Source organism: Vulpes vulpes, chromosome 5, assembly GCF_048418805.1.
Source record: "Vulpes vulpes isolate BD-2025 chromosome 5, VulVul3, whole genome shotgun sequence".
Classification (NCBI taxonomy): Eukaryota; Metazoa; Chordata; class Mammalia; order Carnivora; family Canidae; genus Vulpes; species Vulpes vulpes.
This window is the reverse complement of record NC_132784.1, coordinates 74,873,663-74,898,783: the sequence shown is the minus strand read 5'-3', so window position 1 is coordinate 74,898,783 and position 25,121 is coordinate 74,873,663. Positions and strand designations below refer to the sequence as shown.

Here is a 25,121-nt window from a genome sequence, read left to right as displayed (position 1 = left end):
TGGGTTGTTGCTCTGGTGTGTCTGCCTCCTCCACTGCCCCAGCCCTCACTGGGCTCCAGAAGCACTTCTTTCACCTTGCTCAGGTGTCTCAACAATGCTCTGATGATTTCCTTAACCCCCATCCCACCTACCTAGTCACCTAAAAAATGCCTGGTATGATACGTGTACATATGTGCGTATGTCTACATAGATACACTCACATACATAACACACAGAGAGGGTTAGGGTGACCATAATTATTATTTATCAAGGCTAGGGCAGTTCAATACAAACCAGGCTGTGTTTATCCATACAACTAAGAGTCTAAAATACAATGACTATTATTTTAATTCTGCTCAAACCACTTTATTTTTTTTAAGATTTTATTTATTTATTCATGAGAGACAGAGAGAGGGAGGCAGAAGACAGAGGAAGAAGTAGGCTCCCCGTGGAGTAGGGAGCCCAATGCAGGGCTGGATCCCAGGACACTTAACCACAGAGCTACCCAGGCACCCTGCTCAAACCCCTTTAAAAGCAGGGAACTCAAGACCCATACTAATCCACATGACCCCTCTTAGCAAATCAGGCAAAGCGTTGTTGGATGGATCCAGCTCTGGGGACACTGCTTGGCAGGGGGCCCATTCACCCTCTTGCACAAGCATCTGTGCATAGGACAGCCTACTGCTGTCAAAGGCACCCCTAGAGGGCCCATCCCTCCTCCTCCAACTTGACCCAGCCTCTAGAGATCAAGCCCTCCCACCTGCCAACCTGCCAGGTCACTGAGGATCTCCAGAAGTCAAGCAGCCTTTCCTATAGCTACATCCTCCCCTCTCTACCCATTAGTAGAAAGGGAAAGAAGAAAGGAGGACACGAGTGGACCCTCCTTCAAGGTAGACACCAGGAAAAGCAGTAATTCTTTACAGATACAACTTTTCATAGGTGTCCTGCCCAGACTGTCCAACCCTGTGCAAGCACCATGACCAGTCATTGCCTCTGAGTACTCTACAGCATGACCCCCACCCCACTCTCTAAGAGAAACACAACTCTCAATCACATGATCATATCTCTCCAGAAATGAAATCAACCCCTCTAGAATTATCTGGGTCCTTGAGCTGTTATGGACTCCCAGTGCCTCTCTACCTTCGTATCTTGGTGTCTGCTGCCTGGACTTTCACCCATAAGGTTTCCTCAATGGGCAGGTCTTCCTCCTTCTCTCCATTTATTCAAATCCTATTCTCTTTTCAAAACAAGTTCAAATCCCACCTACAGAAGAGGCTTTCCCTTGGGATTTGATGTTAAACTCATGCTCCAGCCTTCCAATCCCCAGAGCACTTGGTGGGCAGCTGCAGTGGACAGTGGCCATGTGTTGCTTTCCATGGCTACTTCTTCCAAATAGCACCCCAACCCACCTTGGTGGAAGGAAGAGCCTACCACCCACATAAAACCTGGGGAACAGCACTCCTTTCCCCAACACAGCCATGCAGGAAGCAGGAATGCGACACCCTCTCCATCTTGGGACTTTGAATCCCGATGGTGTGTCACCAGGTCCAGTGTGATCCAGCCTTCCAGAGTGGATACTTGTCTTATTTTCTACCCTGTGTCCCTCAGCCCCCATCCCTATTCCTCCATTCTATAGGTCTCTGATAGCCTTCGAGAATACATATATTTTTGGATCAGGTGACCAGGGTTAGCTCATGTTGCCTCAACCAAATCCCTGAGGAGGACACTGGTACAGCATTTAATCCTGAGCCCTTAGGGCTGGACCATGTGCCTCTCAATGCATGTGCATCTCGCTCAATTCCCCATCTATACAGAATCCCGCCAGAGAGGAATCATGCATTTCTTTGTCCCCCTCATCAGTACCAATCCAAAACACCTCCAAATACTGGTCTATATACAGAGTGGAAGTACCGCTAAATTATAGGTAGGAAGCAGCAATGTGCATGTCAACAAGTTTCAAAAGAAAGATCAGCATGCATTATAAGGTCAGGCCAAAATAATTTTTTTTTCTTATCTGAAGGGGAAAATAATTAACCAACAATGACAACACAAATACTTATTTTTAAGGGAAAAATACTACACCAGTTTGTCACTGGTTCATGTGCAAAGACTCGAAAGAAAAACATGAAGTATCACCTAGTGTCTGTACATAGTAGCTGCTTCATACGCTTTACTGAGCTGAAGGAAAGAAGCGTCTTGGCTACAGTGATGAAGAAACTCACTAGATCTACTCTGCCCAAACCCTCTTCCAGAAAACTGCCACTGACAACAAAACTGTTTATGAAGCAAGAGATAACTGAGAACCAGAATCACAGAGGACAAAACTCTGTGCTGGAAAACTCTGGCTGAAGACATTCTACAAAATTCAACATACCTGTCCTGAAAGTTATGTTTCGGGGCTGTCCTTCTGTGCCATCTGCTGCTTGAGAATAAACAGTGGCTTTGTACTGTGTGTTGGACTTCAACCCAAACAGCAGGACTTCCGTGTCTTGGGTCAGAGGATGGTGCTGGGTCAGAGGATGGTCAGAAGACGGGTCTGCATGTTGGAGGTCAGACTGAGACACAGAGGCAGTGGGGGTCGTGGACTGCTGGGAGGAGCTCTCTGTGCTGTTGGCATCTGTTCCAAACACAAGAGTCAAATACATTAACTGCAACCGAAAGCACCTCCCTGACAAGAGGATGCATCAGGCAGTGCCCACAGCTAGTACTCCACAAATTCTTCCCTTCCTTCCCCCGAGAGAGATACATCCTCCTCAAAAGGCCTCAATTTTTGGCAGATATTTTACTTTCTACTTTTATCCCAGGTACCACCAGATATCTGTGCTTCTCTTTCCAGCTCAGCTCTTTTCCACTCTTCCCCTTCTTTCAGGAAAACTTCTCCCACCCAACTCCAAACATAGTCATCCAGGGACAGCCACATGACTCAAACCTAGCTGATCAGAGCCCGCTCTAGGAATTTCTCCCCTGGGCCATACCCCTTCTGATAGAGGGTAAAACGGGAAACCTGCTGGTAGGTTTCTCCCTGAGGTGAGTGGAAGGAGCTGCTCTGAGAATGAGGCTGGTACAGAAAGAAGGAGGAAGAGGACATGGGAGTCACCTCATCTCTTTCCTCCAGGCCTTACTGTCCACTGTGGGAAAATAGGTACAGGCCAATAAGTTGCTCTTCTGGCCCAAACTACTTAAAGTCTGGCTTCTAGAGGTACCTGGTTGCTCAGTGGTTGAGCATCTGCCTTTGGCTCAGGTCGCAATCCCAGGGTCCTGGGATGGAGTCCCACACTGGGCCTCCCCACAGGGGAGCCTGCTTCTCCCTCTGCCTAAGTCTCTACCTCTCTCTCTCTCTCTCTGTCTCTCATGAATAAATAAAGAAAATCACTTTTTAAAAAAGTTTGGCTTCTGTCACTTGCAGTCAAGAATCCTAACACCCACTGTATAGCTGTTTCTTTATGTGTAAAATGGGGATTAGGTTCTTCTCAATTCACCAGGTTCCCTCTGAAAATGCTTAACATCTGCAAATGGCCACTCCATTGGCAATTCAGTAGATGTCTGCCAGAAGTACTTGCTAAGCATCCCTTTTCTCAATGGATGTGGCAAGTTCCTCCCATAGCCCTACTCGAATTAACACATCTGTTATTTGTTCTGCTGAAAGTTCATAAAGCTAAAGGGGCCAGCTCCTCTCTGGGATGCCAGACTCAAAAAGTTCCAACCCCCATTACCGTTCTGAACCCCAGTGATCTGACCTGTAAAAGAAGAACATACCCCACCTTCTTCATACAAATGTAGGGTCGCACCGAAATGTGAAGGAACCCTCTACAAATTCTAAAATCCTGGACAAATAGAAGAATGATATTTCTTCAAACTATGACGTTACTGAAAGGCAAAGCCAGCAAGGCAGATAAGAAGCACACTTTTGTAAACTCACCTAAGCTACTATTTCTAACCGAGGACTCTCTCTGTTCATTCGAGCCTGAGAAAGACAAGGTGAACTTGTTTCGAGTTCCTGGCATCAGGTGTGAGATATTGACCACTGAGTCTTGCGTCAAATCCTTACTACTTCCGATGCTTTCAAGGAGCAGCCGACAGGTGGCAGTGCCATTGGCATTCTTCCAGGTAAGAGTAGCTTGCGTGAAACCCAGGAGGGCAAGACGAAGACCAGAAACTGGACTTGGTTCTATTTTAAAAACACACAATGGGCATTGATGGAATAAGCCATTTGCAGTCACTCCTCACAAAGAATGACTGGGGTCACTGATATTTTTCCATATGACCCGTTAAGAATATTTTTTTGATATCAGGGTCCAGTGCAATTTCATCATTTCACAGCAGGAACAAATATATATAGCATTATGGAGAAAAGAAGACACCTAGGAACCCAAGATTTTGAGGGTCTGTCCCACTCCCCTCAACATTCACTTCAACAGTGATTTGACACTCTTCGAAACAGTTTTTGAAACTGTCAAACAGCAGCATTGAATCATCTTTGTTTTGGGCATTGGGAACAAAGCTCCACACAAAGTGATAGTTTGCTACTTCTAAAGGTCTCAAGTCAAGATAATACAAATCGTATCATTTCATAGCACCCAGACATTTCAACTGAGGAACTCATCCCTGCATTCCCACCCCAAAGGGGTTCTTCAGAATGTCTCCCATCTACCCCCACCACTCTTTCCATCACTTTATTTGGCTGGCTGTGACATAAACCAGACATTTCAGCCAACATGATGTCTGCTCCCTTCATTCTGGAGAGGGCAAGGTAGAAACACAGAGAGGCGGAGTGACTGGCTCAAAAACACACATCACTGGTGGCGTCAGGGAAATCAGAACCCAAGGCTCCAGCTCTGAGCACATGTACCACGGGCAATGTTGGGGATACAGTAAATCCCTGCCTGAGGTCTGCAGGGGCTGAAGTGGGAGGTGTGGCCGGCTCTAAAGCAAGCTAATCCCCTCCTGGAGTCTACTCTTCACATCAAACATCTTGGGCGCCAAGATTTCTAAATGGGGTCACTCCTGTGTCCCTTTTCTTTTGGAAAGAAATGTAACACCAAAAAAGTAGTCAGCGGAAGGACCTGGGGTAACCGACTATTGCCAGCTTCAGAATTGCCTAGTACTCTGAAGCCAGGCCCCCTGGGTTCCTACCACTTCATGCTCAAGAACTGAGCCCTCGAAGAATCCCAACTCCTTGGCATTACAGTTTTTCACTGTGGCCCTTGGGGTTAGTGTGAAGACAGTACAATGTATAAAGAGCAACTGAGCACATAGTATGTGCTCAATAAATAGTAGCTGATGAACAAAGCCTTGTCCCAGGGAGGTAGGTCCTCCCTCAGGTAGAGGGAGGACACTCAGCTCCTGGGAGCTTCTTGCTCCCTCTCCACCTCCACTTTCCTATAGCCACCAATCCTGTGTAACCTGATCCCCATCACCATTGCTAAATTCCGTCTTCTTTTTCCTCCTTCACTCTCTTCATCTTCTCCCTGCCCTCTCCTCCTGTTCTTCTCTCTTTCATAATATAGCAAGCCTCTATCATAAGAGTTTTTGTTTTTGTTTTTTTGCCTCAAAAACTCTGCTCTGAGGAGCTCCAAGAGTTTTTTTGAAGGTACCTGTGACACCCACCCCCGTTGCTCCTCTCTCTCCAGTTCTTTTCACTTATTGGGCTTCTGGGCAAGATTTTATTATTTAAAGAAATCGTTTCCTGGCTTTAAAAACCTACTGAAAACCCCTGGTTTGGTTTGCTTGTTCCATGTGCAGAAGGTACTATGCTAGGCAGGTGGTCACTTCAAACCATGGGCTCCAGGAGGTCAAGCTTCTGTGGCCCTCACCAGCCAAAAAATTACATCTCCAGATCAGAAAAGCAACAGAGGATCTCGTTTGTAAATTTTTGCTTCTTTTCGATTTAAAAAAAGCTTCTCGTCTTTTTTTTATATTTTTAGTTCTTTCCAGCTTAAAGAAAGAGAGACAGAGCTAAATTTGCAGCTATAACACGTGGCTGAGGGTACTGACATCTAAGCTAAATAAAAATTTCAACCTTACCAAGTGTCACAGGGCTATTACTTCATTTGAAACACACACTCCTCAAAAAGCATACCAAACTTTCAGGCCCAGCAAGAATTCCTGAGAATATAAACCAGCATCAACTTTCCTGCAGAGCTTAAGAGAAGCCTACTAAGTACTGACACCATCAAGAACATGTCTAATGAAAAAAAAAAAAAAAAAAAAGAACATGTCTAATGAGGTCTCTGTTCCCAAGCCTTAAGAGAAAAGTAAATATTAGCCAATAATAGACAAGGATTTTTAAGACTGTCTGTTGGGGGCAGCTCCGGTGGCTCAGTGGTTTAGTGCCGTCTTCAGCCGAGGGCATGATCCTGGAGACCCAGGATCAAGTACCACACTGGGCTCCCTGCATGGAGCCTGCTTCTCCCTCTGCCTGTGTCTCTGCCCCACCCCCACCCCCTCTCTCTTTCTTTCTCTCTCTCTCATGAATAAATAAATAAAAATCTTTAAATAAATAAATAAAATTAAATTAAATTAAAATTAAAATAAATAAAACTGTCTGTTGGAATGACTTAAAACCTCCCAAAACACCTAGGACCCTAATACCAAATCGTCTGGCCAAATGATCTGAACTCCTGGGTTTAAAATAATAGAGAATCTTTTCTCCTTTTCCACTGCTAATGAACACCAATCTCTCCCCAATAGGCAACTTGAATGGACAAGGTGAAAAGGAAATGTTCACGACCCTTCCCGGGAGTTCACCTTACCTGTTATCTCATTTACAGCCATGGGAGCTTCCCATTCTGAAGTCTTGTTGACTATATCTGAAGTGACAAAGGACATGTTTGGAGCTGTTGGACTAAAGTCTGTGACGTTATCCCTTGTTGGATGTTTATCAAGAGTCGTCTGGTTACTCTCCATGTCACTGTTCTCTGTAGTCATGTACATAGAGACAGTTGCACTCGTGTCTTCCCATGTTGTGGTCATACTGGTTGTATTGACGGAAAAAGCTTCGATGTCAAACACAAACATGGGTTCTACTTAAACATTGCTTCCCGAAGGACAGGGGAAAAAATTATATTTAAAAAAGAAATGTAAGGGGCGCCTGGGTGGCTCAGCCCATTAAGTGTCTGCCTTCAGTTCAGGTCAGGATCTCAGGGTCCTGGGATCAAGCCCCGAGTCTGCTTCTTCTCCCTCTCCCTCTGCTCCTCCCCTGCCTTCTGCTCATGCATGTGCTCTCTCTCTCTCTAATAAATAAATAAAATCTTTTTTAAAAAGAGAACGAAAGTAAATTGTAAGAGTCAGGACGGCTCTACATGTCTACTTTTTAGAAGTGAACTGTGCAATCACAGAATTTCATTTCCCTTTCTTTGCTTCTTGGACTTTGCTCCTACAAACTAATTTTAGATGCATGTGCATACATGTATGCATGTGTGTTATTTAAAACACAGGAGACAAAAATGGTGGAGTTAGCAATGTTGGCTATGACTTGAACATGGATTAAATCTATATAGAAGCTGATACAAAAAAAGACCCAAGATGCAAAAGGAGTCTATCTCATCATTCTTAGAAAACACTGCCTGTGAAGAGGGCTTGCATGATGGAGAAGCTAACTCTTTTGCCAAGCACTGATACTAGGAGGAAGCTCTGCCATTTTCGGGCACTAAGATGGCATGAGAGAGGATGGCATAAAGAGAAAGGAGCTGCTCTTTGAATTTGGGATGCAAGAACCTGCTCTGCCCCTTAGCTGCGTGACCTGGAATTAGCCCCTTAAAACCTCTCCTCCTTGGGTTCCTCTGTTGACAGCTCTAATACACTATTTTAAACATAAAGGACCATTTTTAAGGCACCATGCATGACATGATAACCAAGGTCACTGGATTTGGACATTTATAAAATCCGGGTTCAGAATCCCATCCTGCTGGTCGTTAGCATGTGATTTTACTCAAAGTTCTAAGAGAACATTCTAATTATTATCACTACAGTTCACAGACTTTAGTTTGCGTTTCACTCTTCTTTCCTGTGTCTGAGGCTTCGGTTGTGACTGCGTAACAGTCACATCTACAGACACCGACACTCATCTTAGTAAGGCACCGGGAAACTTTTCAGTGATAAATGTGACCAAGCTGAGTAGCCTGAACCAGTGGTCACGCAAACTAGCAAAATGGCACCTCCCACAATATGCTTGCTATACAGCAGGTTTTTATTATGATTTTTAAAATGAATCCTAGTTCCTTCATATCCTCTTTCCCTGCTTTAAAATACTACCTCTGTGCATAGAAGTTTTCTGCTTTGGCACCAGTGATTCAAGCCTGTAAAGGTACCCTACCAGCTTATTTACCAAACTGATTCTCAAGCAAGAAAAAGCAACTGCAGAGCTCTTCCCATTGTTTGTACAGACTTTGCATAATCACTGTTATTAACTGAGATTGGTTTTATTAGAAGGTTTCAGCAAGATCTGCCCCCTTTCTTTGGCCCTGAAAGAACATTCTAATTATTTTATCTCCATGGTTCACAGATTGGGGGCTTTACCAATGGGGGGGGGGGGGCGGGAGGGAGTTCCCAAATTTTGAGGATAGATAAAAGCTACCAATTTTTATTTATTCTGGAAGGTACATTAAAAAAAAAAACAGACTACCAACTACTATTATCTTTACTTATAGAAACAAATTACGACCCCCAAAATTAGTAAGAACATAATCCCAGAATATATGGTGCTTTCAACTAAATATATTTAGCTTCACTTTAAAACTTATCATAGCCTTATTTTTCTCATTTTACTCTAGACCAGGGAGTACGTCTATGGACCAACCTCAGTTAGCAACTGGGACTCAACCCTCCACACAGAAGAAAAATATACAGGAGGCTATGTCTGGTTTTCCAAAGGTTACACAAACCCTTTACACCACTTTAAAAATCATGGAGCACTGTAGCAACAACAACAAAAAAAAAACTTATTGGCTAGCAGTGCATAAAATAAATATAAACCACACTGCATTATGAAAATTTAAGTCTTTTTAAAAATCATCCACAGAGGTAGGCTGGCGAGAAAAAAATCACAGAAAATATAAATTTTTGTCAAAGTTGCTCAATTGAATTCTTTCCTTCACTTGCTGTTTCCACACTCACCCCACTTCTAAAGAAAAACTGGAAACTAAGAGAGTTTGAACAAACTAGCATTTTCTGGGGTTGTTCACATTGCTGTAAATGCTGCTGTGTCCGTCAGGGGGTGGTAGCGAACAACATAAGAGAAGAGAGGGAAGTGGTACTTACAGTCACCTGCGCACACCATCTGTAACACAAAAAGAAAACGGAAGTCAGCGCATTCATTCAGCCACGGAAAATGCAAATCAGGGATAAAGCAGTTGAGAATTTAATAATGGGGATGGGGTGTTAACTCGTGCATTTAAAAAGGCCCGCTGGCAGGGATTAGAGTGCGAGGACACTGGATAAGGGAACTCGATTAAACCAGGGGTAGGTTACAAACAATGGATTAACTCGGTTATGCAGGCCGAGCTACCCAGTGTTCCTCCCCAAAGATACATCCAACCCTGGAACAGCTCCCCAGCACTCCCTCCTGCCACCGCATCGTGAATTGAGGCAGAAGGACACAGAAGCAGAATCAAGATTCTCTAGGGCAGAGAAAAGAAAAGCAGAACCATGACACCCCTTCCCCAGAGCCATTTTCAGGTGGCAAGTGCACAGTGTAAAGCCAAGTGCACAAGAGAAGAAATCTACTGGGTTTGCGATTTTTCTTATGCAAAAATCCATCTTTTTCCTTCTAACGGTTGGTGGCAGTATTTTTTTTTTTTTTAAATTATATGGCATGCAGCTTTGGGAAGTACAAATGTTTGAAACAGAGCAACCTTAAAGATTATGTAGTTGAGTGTCTCAATCTGCCATCCTTAGATCCCTGGAACATCCTCAAAGATATTCATTATGATACATAAATTACTCTGCCATATTTTACAGGCCTAAAATAATTTGAAGTTGTACACACTGTTGTTTAATAAACACACCTTTTTGGTTAACAAGATTTTTCAAAGGACAGCACTCACGAAGAGGAAAATAATCAAAAGGGATTTTAGCGGGGGGGGGGGGGGGGGGGGGGTGTCCTCCAGGTTCCCATCACACTTAGAATAAAATCCAAACTCTTAACCACAGCCTACATGTCCCCCATGATCTCATCATGCCCTTCACAATGTTCCCAAAACTGGTTCTCTCTTTTAGCCTTTACATATTGATTCCTTTCTCCAAAAACACTCTGCCCAAGACCTTCCAGTGTTATGGCCTAAAATGCCAGCTCCTCGGGGAGTCCTTCTCCAACCAAACAGTAGACCTCAGCACCCCTGACTCTCCATCATATCACTGGCATGTTTTCTCCTCTGCATCCACTTCAATCAGCAGCAGCCTCCTCCAACTAAAATGTACACTCCATGAGAACAGAAACCTGTCTGTGCCCATGCCCAGAATGGTGCGCACAGTAGGCACTCAATAGATGACACTGAAGAAAAGAATGGACCTCTTGTTTTGGAAAGGAAGCAATGCCTAAGGCCCAGAGGAGGAAGAAGACTTGCCTAAGGTCCTATAGCAAGGCCAAGGCTGGTCAGGTCCAGGAGCCTGAGTACCCAACCCAACTCAACTCAACCCAAAGGAAACACCTTTTGCGCTTACCAAATGGAGAAGGCAAAGACAACATTCATTATCCTCTCGAGGGTTAGGCAGATGGAAAGAAAGGTCTACTCCTCGGCATCTCCCAAGGGCCCAGGCACCAGTCCCCAAAGGAATCTGAGCATTCCTCCTCATTCTTCACCCCTCCCCAAGTCTCAGGGCCCACATCCTGTTGATTCTCCTTTCCTACCCCCACTCTACCCTCAAGCCCATGCTCTTTTAGCTTATCTTCCTGCCTCCATCCCCTGCCATCCATCTATGCCAGGCATCAGGCCACTTGTCCCTGATGGACCTCAGGAGAGAGAAAGACGAAGGCCAGGTTAAGACCAGGTTGCTACGCAAGTTAGCCCAGGGCAGCGAGCCCTTTTTTTTTCTTTTTTGCCCAGCAGTTGGAAAACATAAACTACGTAACCTCATGACTCTAGACTGGCCCATCCTAGCCCCTTGCGATGTTATTATCTTGTCCTCTACAACTATATAGGTTGTATCCTAAACTGGATTCCATTAGGTCAACCATCTGTCCATATATCGCCTACAAACATTGACGATCTGGACTTGCCCTTCAACTGTTTTTAGGAGAGTAAAGGACATAAGGTAAGAAGTAGAGGTAGAGGAGAAAGCACTGACCAGTCACTGAACAAGCACTTCTCTGGCGCCCCATATGTGTTCGGCGCAGGGTAAAGCCCCAGCACAGAGGCTGACAGCCTCTGTGCTGTGCTGGGCTCACAGTGGAGAGAGAAAGGAGGCAGGTGAAAACCACAGAGGACAGATGGAAGGTACCCCTGGGGTAGGAACCATTCAGTGGGGGAAGTCCAATGAGGGCATACACATAGGCAAAGACTGTGCATTTCGATCTGTGTCCCGTACAGCCCTAGACTCAGTAAACCTTGGCTGCTTGTCATTACTTGAGACCACATGCCAAACAGCTCTGAGCTCTAGAGGCCAAAGGGCAAGGGTCACCATCAATATGCACAGAGCCTGACTCGGTCAGGCGCTGTTCCAAGAGCTTTCAGATATTCACTCACCTAATGCTCCAAACAACCCTAAATGTAAGAACAGGTCCCTTGTGGGCTGGTGAGCTGCAGCATCTGGACTTGAACCCAGGGAGTCTGACTCCAGGGCCTATGTCTTAATCACCAGAGACCCTGCATTCCCATGTAATGCAACTGGTGAGAAATACGCTAGGACTTAAGGAAGGTTTAAAGATTAATTTTAAAAGTTATGAGAGTCAGGGCAGCCCAGGTGGCGCAGTGGTTTAGTGAGGCCTGAAGTCCAGGGCGTGATCCTGGAGAACCCGGGATCAAGTCCCATGTCAGGCTCCCTGCATGGAGCCTGCTTCTCCCTCTGCCTGTGTCTTTGTCTCTCTGTCTCTCTCTCTCTCTCTCTGAATAAATAAGTCTTAAAAAAAAAAATAAAAGTTATCAGTGTCACCTTTCTTCCCTCCACCTTCCAAAAACTCCAGCAAGCAAAGTAAAAGTGTTCTTGACAAATGTGGGTTATGGTTTCTCCTGGCAGCCCTCCCAAACGTTCCATGCAAATACACCAGCCACGTCTCTTCTCAGCTCAGCGTGAAACAATAGCCAGATCAAGCGCACACTGCATCACAGGGCTTCAATCCCTCCTAGCCTCCCTCCCCCTTCTTTTCCCTCATCTTGACCCCCATGGACCTGACTTCCCAAATAAAGCAATTTGATCCTTTCTAAAGGACCCAGGGGACCTAAAGAGCCCAGAATAAGACACAGGACAAAGGGACCTAAGAGAAATCCACAAGGGGTCTTCAGGGTGGGGGTTGGGGGGGCTTCCTCACTAATAAAAAGGAATTACATGGAAGAAAATACCATCCAAGTTCACTAGACTTCATCAGACCTGTCCATGATGCCTGGAGCTGCTGCAGCCTTTGTGTGACAAGGAGGTGAGAAATCACCTACATGCTGAGGATGGCTGATGACAGAAGGGGGTAACACCTGGATCCTTGCTACTAAATCAACCATTCCTACACCTGTCCTACCACCAGACTTCTTGCCTGGGGAGATGCAATACCCCTTATCATTTAACTAGCTTTATTCAGGTTGTCTAATGTTGAAAACCAAAAGAACAGTATTTGACACAAGGTAGCTATTTTTCACATTTACTCTCATTTTTATAGATGAAGAAAGTGAAAGGCCAGTGATCTGTGATTCAGGGTCACAGAGCTGATGAGGGAAAAGTAAAACCAGAATGCAAACCCAGGTCTGCCAGAGTCCCAAATTTTTCCACTGACCACAGGAAAAAAAAAAAAAAAAAAAGACCTTTGCAAATAATACCCCACAATACCCCTGGCATGGGGGAAATTTGTAAATACTTTTTTAAAGAATACGATAAACAGAAAACCCATATTTCTAAAATGAGCTCAAAGTCTACTTGTACCTGGAGGTGAAATTGGTTGCAACCCAGTTCCAAAATATTCATATGCCAAGCACCAAAGTTAACTAAGGAAAAAAAGGAAGCTGGGGACAACTTCCCAGCAGTGACAGCTAAACTTGACAATGAGAGTAACCTCAGCTCCTTCCCCTTCTAAGAGGATCCAGAAGGGCCCCGGTGGTTGTTAATCAACACGACATCCACAGAAATCAACCTGCACACAAGTACCCTTCCATCACTGGTCCCTAACCCAGCCACCCCAAATCCTCATAGGAAAGGAAGCAAGCATTCCATTTTACCTTAATCCTCACAACAACCCTATAGACTAGGGATTGTAATCCCCACTTTACAGATAGGAACACTGGGGCTCAGAGTGTGCAACCCGAGGACACACAGCAGAGTTTCCTGGCTAGTGTCACTGGCCCCAGGCACAGGAAGGAGATATGAAAACAGATGCTTGCGGCTGGAGATAGAACCAGCAATTTCTACTCTCTACCTGCCCCCTTGGCAGAAATGAAACTAGATTTAGTATGCAGAGCCAAGCTCAGTGCCAGCAGTACATCAGACTCCTAAGTTTGTCCCCTTCTCATCTGAGGCTCCAGGCCTCTCCCTCCTGGCTTCAGCAGAGCCATCAATCAGGGTTACAGGTGAGCTTGCCCTGTGACTAGGACTCAGGGGACATCAGAAGTCACAGACCCTGAAACCAAACTGAATCAGAGACCCTCTAAAGCTTCCATAAAAGGCAGTGGGGGGCCATAGCAGCACTATTCACAGTACCCAAGGTAGAGGACAACTGAATTTCTAGAAACAGATAAATGCATAAACAACATGCTCTATATCCATACAATGGAATACTATTTGGCCATTAAAAAGGAACGAACTTCTGGGACATGCTCCAAGGTGGGTGAACCTTAAAAACATCATGCTGCATTGCAAGAAGCCAGATTCAGAAGCCTGTATGTGGTATGATTTCAATTTATATGAAATATCCAGAAAAGGGAAATCCATAGAAAGAGAAGTACTAGTAGTTGCCAGGGCTCTGGAGACCTCCACTTCCAGATACATTCTAGAAGGATAGAAAGGAAGAAACTCAAGTTCCCTAAACACATACAGTGTGCCAGGCAGTGAGGTGGGCTTTCTACATCCCTTGGCTGAGCACAGTCCCAGAATCACAGCTGAAGAGCTCGGGATGTGGAATCCGCCTGCCTGGTGAGAAATCAAGCAGCTCCACCATTTACCAGCTCTGTGACTTTGGGCCGGGACCTTAACCCCTCGGTCCCTGGGTGTCTACATCTGTAAACAGAGATGATAATCATACCCACCCTGCTGCAGTGAAGATGAAAGGAAGCCACCTCTTTAACAGCGATCGTTAGCATCTTTAAATCCTCAGAGCAACTCCACAAGCTACTTTTATCCCCATTTCACAGATGACAACACCAAGGCTCAGATCCTACTGGCCAAGCGGACGGGCACTCTGAAACTCACACCTGTATTTAAATAAATGAGCAGCACTCAGTTACAGAGGCAGGCCCTGGAGCCCAGAGACAGTAAGTGGCTTACCCAAGGACACACAGCACCAAAACCAGAACCCAGGTCTCAGCTTCTACCTGGACCTCAACCACTTTCACAGCAAGCATCCCGCACCCCTCCTGTCCTGGGATGCAGACCCAGAGGAGTATCACAGCTCACCCCCACGGCTTGCTACTCCTCTGCCAAGTCACCCATCCAGCTGACCCAAGGCTTCTACAGGCCCCCTCAGTGCGCATGGAGATGAGAGACCAAGCTCACTGATTTAGGAGGAAGACATACTAACATACAAAAAAAGGAATAGGATACTGTCTTCGATTCTGCACAGACTTCTGGTAACCTAGATGCCCCCGGCACAGCAGAAACCTACGGTTCAACCACATGGCAGCATTAGCTGAACACCCAATGCCACACAGTGGCGTCTGAGGAGCAGACCCTGGCCGCTGAGCCTTCCAGCCTTATTCATCGCTCCCCTTGTGCAGAGAGGTGTTCCTGTTTCACTCAGGTTACGGTGATGAGCCAAAACTCTTTCTCCTTCTCTTTGAGAACTACCAACCAGTCCTGAAACTGTGGCTCTGGGCACAAGGATCCTCCTTCACGCTGCCAAGAAAACCAAACTACGAACACTACCCTCGATGCCATCCCAACTCAGCCAAAGCTGCAGCTACCACATCAGTGGTCCACTCTGAACACTGGAGTCTCCTTACACAAGACGTCACTAGCTACCTTTACCTAAACCTTCTAAATTCTCCCCGGCTCCTCTACACATAAACATTCCCCCTACATCCACACCAAAACACATGTATACATGTTCTCTTCCCCTCTCTCCAAGTCCCCCTGTAGATGCCCCATCGAACCTGTCTCCCACTCAATCAACTTCAAAATAACCTGACTCCTCCCTCCCTTCACCCTTCATGGGGACCTATGGGGGTTATGTCCTAAAGATGCTTCCTTGCCCACATCACCTTGACTTCTCCACTTCCATACTGTGGCCACGATGAACCAAATCCTCCTAACCCCAAGCCCTAAATAACAGAAACAGCCTCCTTCTCCTCCTCCTAGGGCTGAGAAAAACTCAGGTCACGTTTATCTTTTGAAGTGCTCAGTATACACTTACAAAATAAAAAATTTAAGTGCCAGAACAGGGTAATATCTGTTGCAGTATTCTTTTGTTTTAATCTTGTCAGAGGAAGCTGAGTGGCTCAGTGGTTGAGTGTCTGCCTTTGGCTCAGGCCGTGATCCTGGGGTCCTGGGATCGAGTCCCACATCAAGCTTCCTGCATGAAGACTGCTTCCCCCTCTGCCTGTGTCTCTGCTGCTCTCTGTGTGTCTCTCATGAATAAATAAATAAAATCTTTTTAAAAAAATATTGTCAGAGTATCACTGTGACTCTATCCATAGTCCTTCATTTGGAATATAGGAGCCAAAACCTACATGGAGGCCCCTTGTGATGAACACCAAAGGTGAGAGCCGGGCCCCATTCCTTCATCCACGTACCTGGTTGCCCCTCCCCTAGGCTCTCCCCTCAATGCCCAATGAAAAATAAATAGGACCGCTAGATTCCTCTTCCTAAACCATGGGAATATTCACCAGGGTCCTGGCAGGGACAGATGGCACACTCAACTGGGGAAACTGAGGACAGTTTAAAAGGGCCTGTTTACAAGGGTAGGGGGTGGGAGTAGGGGGAAGGGGAGCAACAAGGAATGCAAGAATCCTGAGGCCGTAGCAGTGGGCCAGGAAAAGAGATGGGCTGAGGGGCTGCCTCTCTGGCCTCCATCTGGGGCTTCCGTCCCCATAGGGCTGACCCAACTAGGGCTGAGGTGGGGGTGGAGGGGAGGTCAAGGGCATCCATAGGTGTTGACCTATGGCAGGGCAGGGTGAAGAGGAGTGGGCAGGGGGTCTACAAGGGTTCACAGAGGATCCACGGTCCAGAGCTTGTGTCCCGTCACTGCTGAGAGCCCATGACTAGGGTAGGCACAGCCCAACACAGTGACCAACAGGCATGAGCTCTGGGGCACGAGGGCCTATCACCACCCCCATTCCATGCAAATAGCAGAGGGAGGTATGCCACAGAGACCCTATTTCTGAGATCTCACCAAGGCTCAAACACAATAAGGTTTCTCTATCCACAGCCCACCAGCCATCTTCCTGCCTCCCCAAACCTCTGATGCTGCACCTTGCAGCTCCCTTGGTGACCTTTGGTGACCGCCCCAGCTCCTAGGAGCTTCCAGATCCTGAGCTACCTCCAGCCCCTGTCACTCAGGCCTCTTCCCCGTGGCGGTGGCACCTCGTCAGGCTCCAGATGGGTGCCTGGGCTGGGTGCCGAAGGCGCCAATGGCACGTAAGGTGGTATCAACTCTCCAGGCACTCACAGGTAAGAGAAGCAGGAAAGAACAGGACATTGCAACGTGGAGCCAGGAGCCATCCCACTACCTGGGCAGGGGGTGCCCAAAGACATGGTGAACATGGGGGTACTGGGGCTCAAGGGGATGGAGGCTGGTGTGTCAGGGAAGAGCAATGGGATCACCACCTAGAGAAGGACCCCATGCAGGGACTTAATATTGGTTGACTCTACTTATTATAATATTGACTGAGCTCTTAACTACCGCCCAGTTACTGTGCTACCTGTGTTCTCTTCAACAACCCATTTAAGCCTTAAAGCGATCCCAGGAGGCAGGAACTGTGTTTATCCCCATTTTCTGGATGAAGAAACTAAGCCTTGGAAAAGTAAAGCTCCTGACCCAGCAGCTTAGAGCCAGGAAGCAGACCTCCCTGACTCTGAAGCTCTGCCACCTTACCTACTCCCCAGAGCACTCAGCTGGCTTGTCGCTGGACAAGTCCCAACTGAGACCATGGAACCCACGAACCCCTGCCTGTTGTGGGCTTTGGGGACAGGTTCTATCAACCCACTTAAACTGATTCGATAATGATGGCTTCTGTGCTGCTCTCAAAGAGAGTAGAGCTTGAGGGTAAACTCGTAGAGCCGCCTGGATTTTAGCAAGTGACACATCTTCGGGTTTTCCATTACCCACGTTGGGTTTTTAGGGATGGATAATAAGTGACTGAAGAACACAATGGGTAACAATAGACTCTTTATCCTTCTAAAACCAAGCCCACACACCATATGACAATAGTTATTTTTACCCACTGACGTAATTAACCAAAATGTGAACTGCTTCGAGCAATTTTTTAAATCAAATGGCATTTTACGGGATTTAGTGCATTATTCCGAAGTCTCATTTATCTCCCATGTGAAAATTACCCAACAGCTCCCTATAAAACTGGTCTCTAAAAGGTAAATCATTGATCATGAAAATGATCGGGCAATAAATATCTTTGTGGGAAACTCCCCCAAAAGACAAGTGTGGTGTTGTGAGGTGGACTGAATACCTGGCTCCATTTCTACCCTAGAGTCCAAAAGGCAAAGGACAGGCAGGCCAACGGGCAGTATGGCAAGCACTGCCATAGCACAAGACATCAGACCAAGCCAGGCTGACTGCTTCCCTGTGGCTCTCTGAACTTGACGCTATTATCAAAAGGGTTTGTGGAGAAGGGTCAGCATCTACCAGAATTCTGCATCCCCAAAAAGCCAGGTGAGGTTTTGATGGAAGGAATGAGCACCCACCAGCCCACAAAGACCAGCTGCCTCATCTCTTCCCTCTGGGGACAGTTGGAGGCATGATGAACTCTACCAAATGCAGAGAGAAAAAAGTAACCAGAGGGGCTATTTTGGTGAGGCTATGTGAACTTTGAGATGCAGAGCTGAGGAAATCCCAGGCCAGAAGTTTCCATGGGTATTTTTAGCAGCAGGATTGTTTTTTCAAAAAGAATCTTCTGAAGAACTACAAGTACAGAGCTCCCCATTTCATACCTATCTCTAGAAATACATGTATATGTGTAAATGGGAATGCTTGGATAAAAGTCGTTTTTTGTTATATACTAATTTTAAAGTTCATGGTACCTCATTCTTACTTTGATGCATAACCACACTCTGACATTTAATGGGTATTTTCCAGCATATTAAAATTGTGGTGTGGGGATCCCTGGGTGGCTCAGCAGTTTAGCGCTTGCCTTCCGCCCAGGGTGTGATCCTGGAGTCCCAGGATCGAGTCCCACGTCAGGCTCCCTGGATGGAGCCTGTGTCTCCCTCTGCCTGTGTCTCTGCCTCTCTCTCTCTCTCTCTCTCTCTCTCTGTGTGTGTGTGTGTCTCTCATGAATAAATAAATAAAATCTTTAAAATAAAAAAAAAATTGTGGTGTAACATGTATCTGGGCAAACATGTTCATTACACTTTGATTGCAATCTCAAGCACAGCCCAGCTGTAAAGTGGGGAGGGTGTTTTTAATGACGCACTTATGGAACCCCCGATGCACTTGAAGGAACACAGTTTGAAAACTAGCGATCTACCTACCCTCTGATTTTATGAAGGAAGAAAGTTAAATGCCAGAACGGTTTAGCAACTGGACCCAGATCACCCAGGGCTGAGACCAAAGCACAAATCCACAAACCCCTTGGCAGAGCTCATCTCCTCATCTCAAGAGATTGTGAGAGTTGGCAAGCTCCAGACCCCTTTCTGAAGCCTTTCTCCACGTTGTATGATAAGTCTGAAGGTCCTAAATTGGAGTTCCATTGTCCAAATCTAGCCCACTGACATGTTTTATTCCATCCACAGCAGAGATTTTTTTTAATTCACCTCCAATAGAACGCTACCTATTTTTCCCCATTGTGCTTTCCAACTTTATTGATATGTAATTGACAAATAAAATTATATATATACAAGGTACAAAATATGAAAAATAGGAGTCTTAGCATTTTTTAAATCCTAATTTTTAGCTTCTAAAAAAAAAAAAGATCTGCCTTTCTTATCTGGTCACATTCAAGCAATTAATTGGATCTGAGTGTCTTCCTCCTTTTGATGGGGAAAGTCCTAGGAGTTCACTGCCACTCCCAACTATTGTGATCTCGATGCTGAGGACAAATGTCAGTTACCAAGCAACATGGTACCCACACTGTTCATTTTTCCTATCAAATGTGAGCATATGAAAGATCAAGAGGCACTGTGGTTTTTTCATTATTTGGCTCATTCCATTTACTTACATTCCCAACTACCCCTGAAAACATTTGAATTTCTATTAATTTAATTTCTATTAATTATTTCTAATAATTTCTATTCTATTAATCTTGCAAAATTCACAGGTTGTAATTACTAAAGAACTGTTTACTTTGTAAGTTTCTCTCTTAAGAAGAGATTTCTGGCCAATCCCAAATGTGAATTAAGTGCACGATGTGAATATAAAATGCACCAGTTTGCCTGCCCCTAAATTTTCTGCTCACCCCGGCTCAACCAACCCCCCCAACGCTGCTGCCACCACCACCCCCAAAAAGAAGCAAAAAACCAGAGTGATCCTTCAGTGAAGACTTTAATTTCCTACTTTTATTTTTTTTAAAGGTTTTTTTATTTATTTATGATAGACATAGAGAGAGAGAGGCAGAGACACAGGAGGAGGGAGAAGCAGGCTCCATGCCGGGAGCCTGATGTGGGACTCGATCCCGGGACTCCAGGATCGCACCCTGGGCCAAAGGCAGGCACTAAACCGCTGAGCCACCCAGGGATCCCCAATTTTCTACTTTTAAATCTGAATAATAAAACCATTCCAAAAATCCCACCAAATCCTTCCTGCACTGCCCATCCACCTTAGAGTATGGACAAAAATAGCTTATAGGCACCACTTACCAAGTGCTTGCTATGCTCAGGCCAGTTCTTCATGGAACCCTCCTCTTCCTCACCCCACCCAGGTGGGTGTATCTCTAATCTATGCCTTCCTGACTCCCCAGTCTCCCACATCACTCCCCCTTCTTCCTAAAGGAGGGCAAACATCAGGATACCAGGCTCCAGCTTCCAGCCTCACAAGTTCTGCCTTCAGCTGACCACAAAAACCTAAGGGGTCTCTCAATATCTGTTTACTCTGGCTACAAAGCCAAGGGTGGATCCCACCTCAGGGGCCAAAGGGCCAGTGGTGATTTCCATCAACTCAGATGCTTTTCACGCCCTCTTAGAACCATCCTGAAGTAACACTGACCATCAGTGTGAGCTATCATTACAATTATTATCACTCATAGGAATTGGGAGCAGAGGATCTGAGAGGTGAGGCATAGGGAGGAGTACGCAGTCTTGCCAAGAAAAAGCAGAACCACAGAACCAGAAGGTACTTCTGCTAGAGAAGGGCAGAGAAGGGCAAGCTGGCATCTGGGATTCTGTTGTGGGATGAGAGGAACTTCAGTTAAAATTCTTAGACTGGCTGCCTTCCTGGCTCCTGCTGCCCACCCCAGCCAGAGCTGTACTGAGGCCACAGAGAGAGAGACGCTCTCTGCAGATCCATGGTGTCAACCCCATTCCCCACACTGTGGGTGTAGTCTAGTCTGCCCAGTTTAGTGGCAAGCACAGGACCCAGGACCCACGCCTCCCCATATGCCAGAACAGTCTCAGGGTGGCCTCAAAACTCACAGGTGGTGGTAATAGATGACGGTATACAGATTTTTTTGCCTACAATATTCCCTACCAATTAAAAAGTACATCATTAAAACATTCAGACAACACAGGAAACTTCAACTATTTGGTTCTCCAATCAGTTTTTAATAATAAGCTAAAGAGAACCACTGCCCCCCACCAAAAAGTGTTCCAAGGCAAAGCCATACCATCATCCCCTCTGAGAAACCAATCTTTGATAAAATGGCACCTTGGCAAATCACCTGGGGCAGGTACTATCAAGCCAGTGATGCCACAAAGTAGATTCTTTAATCTGACATCCAAGCAATGAAAAGAGAACTCTGAGTCATAAAATCCTAGATTATGGGAGAGCTGGCCCAGTAGAGCCTGTCCATGAATTATGAAGACAGAGATGGGAAGTGACAGGTAATTTTCAACATCTCATAAAGCCTAATGAATGCCCTAAATCAGAGGTCAGCAAAATATTTCCGTAAAAGGCCAGACAGTATAATATATATTTTAGGCTTTGCAGCTCATACAAATGTTGTAGCAATCAGCCTCAGACGATGTGTTACCTAATGACCGTGGCTGTGTTCCAATAAAACTTTATTTATAAGCATTAAATTTGTGTTTCATATAATTTTTCACCTGTCACAAAATATTATCCTTGTCTTAATTTTTTTTTAACCATTTAAAAATGTAAAAAACCACTCTTAGCTCACAGGCCACCCAAAAACAAGTGGTAGCTGGATTTGGCCCACAGAACCATAGTTTGCCGACCACTGCCCTAAATCACATATTTACCCTGGACAGAACCACAGGCACAGGCTTATAGCAGGTCAGAATATGAGCCTGTGGTCTGGGTCTGGTTCCATGTTCTGGTTCCAACAATTACTACTTTGAGCACTAAGCTAAAGTTTATTCTTCTCATCTGGAAATAGGGATTACAACAGTTCCCAACTCAAATACTTAAGAGAACTCAGTGAAATAACGCCTGGCACAAGGCACATGTTCAAGAGAGGATAGCTCTATCATTATTGTCATTGTTTCTTTGCTCTTGGCTAGACTTCAATCAGCTCAGTGTTAAGAACACAGGATCTCTCGACCCTAGTCTGGATTTCCAGTTGGAAGTCTTTGGCTGATATGACATGGGAAGGTCCAAAATTTCTCTGAATGAATACAAGGTATTCAAAAGAGAAAATAACTTGCAATATGGGCCCACGGGTGTCAGAGAATGGTTCCTGGACGTCAGAACACATTGACCACAGGGGTACCTGGCTGGCCCTGCCAAGCGGAGCACGCGACTCTTGATCTCAGGGTTGTGAGTTCACGCTCCATGTTGGGTGTAGAGAATACTTAAAAATAAAAAATCTTGGGACACCTGGATGGCTCAGTGGTCAAGCATCTGCCTTCGGCTCAGGTCGTGATCCTGGAGTCCTGGGATCGAGTCCGGCATCAGGCTCCCTGCAAAGAGCCTGCTTCTCTCTCTCTCTCTCTCTCATGAATAAATATTTTTTAAAATAAATAAATAATAAATAAGTAAATAAATAAATAATCTTAAATATTAAAAAAAAAATCACATTGGCCACAGAGCTGCTTCTCAGAGTAGCTACTCTGGTACACTGTACTTTTGTGCTCCCTCTCTCTTAGCATAAAGCAATTTCATTTTCCATATGTTTACCGTATCTCTCTGGCTGGATGATAAAATCTCTCCTAAGGTAAGGGTAGTCACACACGTCACATTGACCCAAGCCTAGCACAGTGCCTCCCCTGACACAGGTCTGCTCAGCACTGGCCAGCTGGTGGGTTTTAACTGGCTCTCCAGGGCCTAACACAGAGCGGGCCTGGCTGTGAGTGGGTAAAGCCAAACAGATGTGTGTGAACTTCAGCGCCTCCAAAGCAACTGAGATAAATGTGGTCAGTCATGAGGTTGGATGAAATCTTAAAGATTATCTGTACCAACCTGCCTCTATTTCAAGTCGAAGAAACAGAGGCCCAGTGAAAGTGATTTGTCAAAGTAGCCGGGTCTAGAACTCATCCATTCACCCTGCATTCTCTATGCCAGGCCCATGATCATTCTGGGGCACAGAGACAGAAGTTCCCTAGTCTTGGGGCACCTGGTTGGCTCAGTGGTTGAGCGTCTGCCTTTGGCCCAGGGCATGATCCCGGGGTCCTGGGATCAAGTCCCACATCGGGCTCCCCACAGGGAGCCTGCTTCTCCCTCTGCCTGTGTCTCTGCCTCTCTCTCTGTGTCTCTCATAAATAAATAAAATCTTAAAAAAAAAAAAAGAGGAGAAGAAGTTCCCTAGTCTCACAGTGCTTGAAGACGGGCAAGGGAGACAAATAAACAATGGATTGTTTTTTCCTTTGTTCCTTGAGGTGGAACCACTTAATTTGGTGATGGCATTAAGTTCTTACAGTCTACCTCTCTGTTGTCTTCTGAGCTCTTCAACATACACACCTCTTTTTTTAACAACAGATGTAATCTATGCTTCCAGTAAAGGAAAGTGTGAGTCATAAAAGCAGAACTCACATTTCATGTACGTTTTTCCGCATATTGACATACCTCAAATTCTCTGAATAATCTGTGCTGCCATCCCCTACTTTGACTCACGCTGGTCCTACTACTTTCTTAGAAAGCGAGAGATGTCTCACTCCTTCGTTTTCCCGCCTTCCTCAATCTTCCACCAGGATGGCTTCACCTAACTCCACGTCCCCAGCACCGCAGGATTTTTCAGCCCCCAGCCCCAAATCTGGCGGCTCTTAACTGTAGGTGTCTCCTCCACTGGCTGGAAGCCCCATGGGGGGTAGAGGACCCTATAACACACACCTAGCACAGTGTCCGAGCTGGGTGAGCGCTGGACGGCTGGATGGTCAGCAGTGTGAGATGCAGAAAGGATGGGAGTGGGCACGAGGTCTAGGCACAAGAACTGGATTTCATCTGGACGGCAGGAAAGAATGGAAGAGAACATTCTAGCCAAAAATAAATAAATAAATAAAATGTCAAGAAAGCACACAGAAGTGGGTCTCACACTTTGGTAAGTATCAGAACCATCTGGGGAACCTGGTAAAAAATACAAAAGCCCAACCCTGTTCTACTTCAACCACCTTGGGCCTCTGACTTTCTTAACAGTTCTCTAGGTGATTCAAATCCCTGTAAAGTGTCAAGAACCACTGGATGGTATCTTAATAAAGGGGTGGTAAGAAAAGATGAGACTCCCTTCTGGTCTGAGTAACTACAAGTCCCAAGCTCCCAGGAAAACCTCGAACAACTCCAGGAGAATGAACTGGGAGTTGCTTTAGTTTGAGGAAAACCCAACTCAGGATAAACTGAAGACATTCTTTGATGGTCTATAAACAAGGGAGGGGCCTGGTCTTCTAGAATCCAAGTTGAGTTTGCCCCGTGGGTTTCAGCTGAACTAAAACCAAGCTAGAGGGATGCCTGGGTGGCTCAGCAGCTGAATGTCTGCCTTTGGCTCAGGATGTGATGCCAGGATCTGGAATTGAGTCCCACATCAGGCTCCCCACAGAAAGCCTGCTTCTCCCTCTGCCTACATCTCTATCTCTGTGTGTGTGTGTCTCTCATAAATAAATAAATAAAATATTTTAATTAATTAATTATTTTTAAAAAAAACAGACTAGACATGGAGAAAGTAGGCCAAGGGCAGGGGTTTCCTCCAGAAGCACTGTAAATTTCTGGCAGCTTCTTTCAGTCCTCCCTTCAACAAATCCAGCAATCCAACAGATCCTAGAAAGTGATCCCATCAGCCTATGTGGGAACTTGGGCTACAAGTGATTTTCCTAACTGACCAACAACTTGAAATGTTTTCATACCAGGGTCAGGAAGACCAACACTGTCACTCAGCATCTAGTAAGTCCCTTTCCCACTCACTGACTGACATCATCTGTTCACACAACACATCGTTTGCCACATTCATGGATCCCTGGCTTTTCCTTGTGTGCTTTCAGGAAACAAAATTCAACACTAAAGGACATGATGGATGTAAACATCTTCTGTAAACTGCAATGACCTGGGCTGGACTACAGCGAGACCTACAGCGAGTCAATATTTT

General features: G+C 45.6%; 1 protein-coding gene across 1 annotated transcript in view; it reads right to left on the bottom strand.

Annotated features, from left to right (window-relative positions):
• The window catches only part of PTPRJ (protein tyrosine phosphatase receptor type J), a 161,791-nt gene that overhangs the window by 41,374 nt on the left and 95,296 nt on the right, over positions 1-25,121 (bottom strand). The window contains 4 exon segments of the mRNA XM_072758962.1: positions 2,354-2,596; positions 3,899-4,147; positions 6,732-6,974; positions 9,238-9,256. Of these exon segments, the coding sequence (XP_072615063.1) occupies positions 2,354-2,596; positions 3,899-4,147; positions 6,732-6,974; positions 9,238-9,256 (754 nt within the window).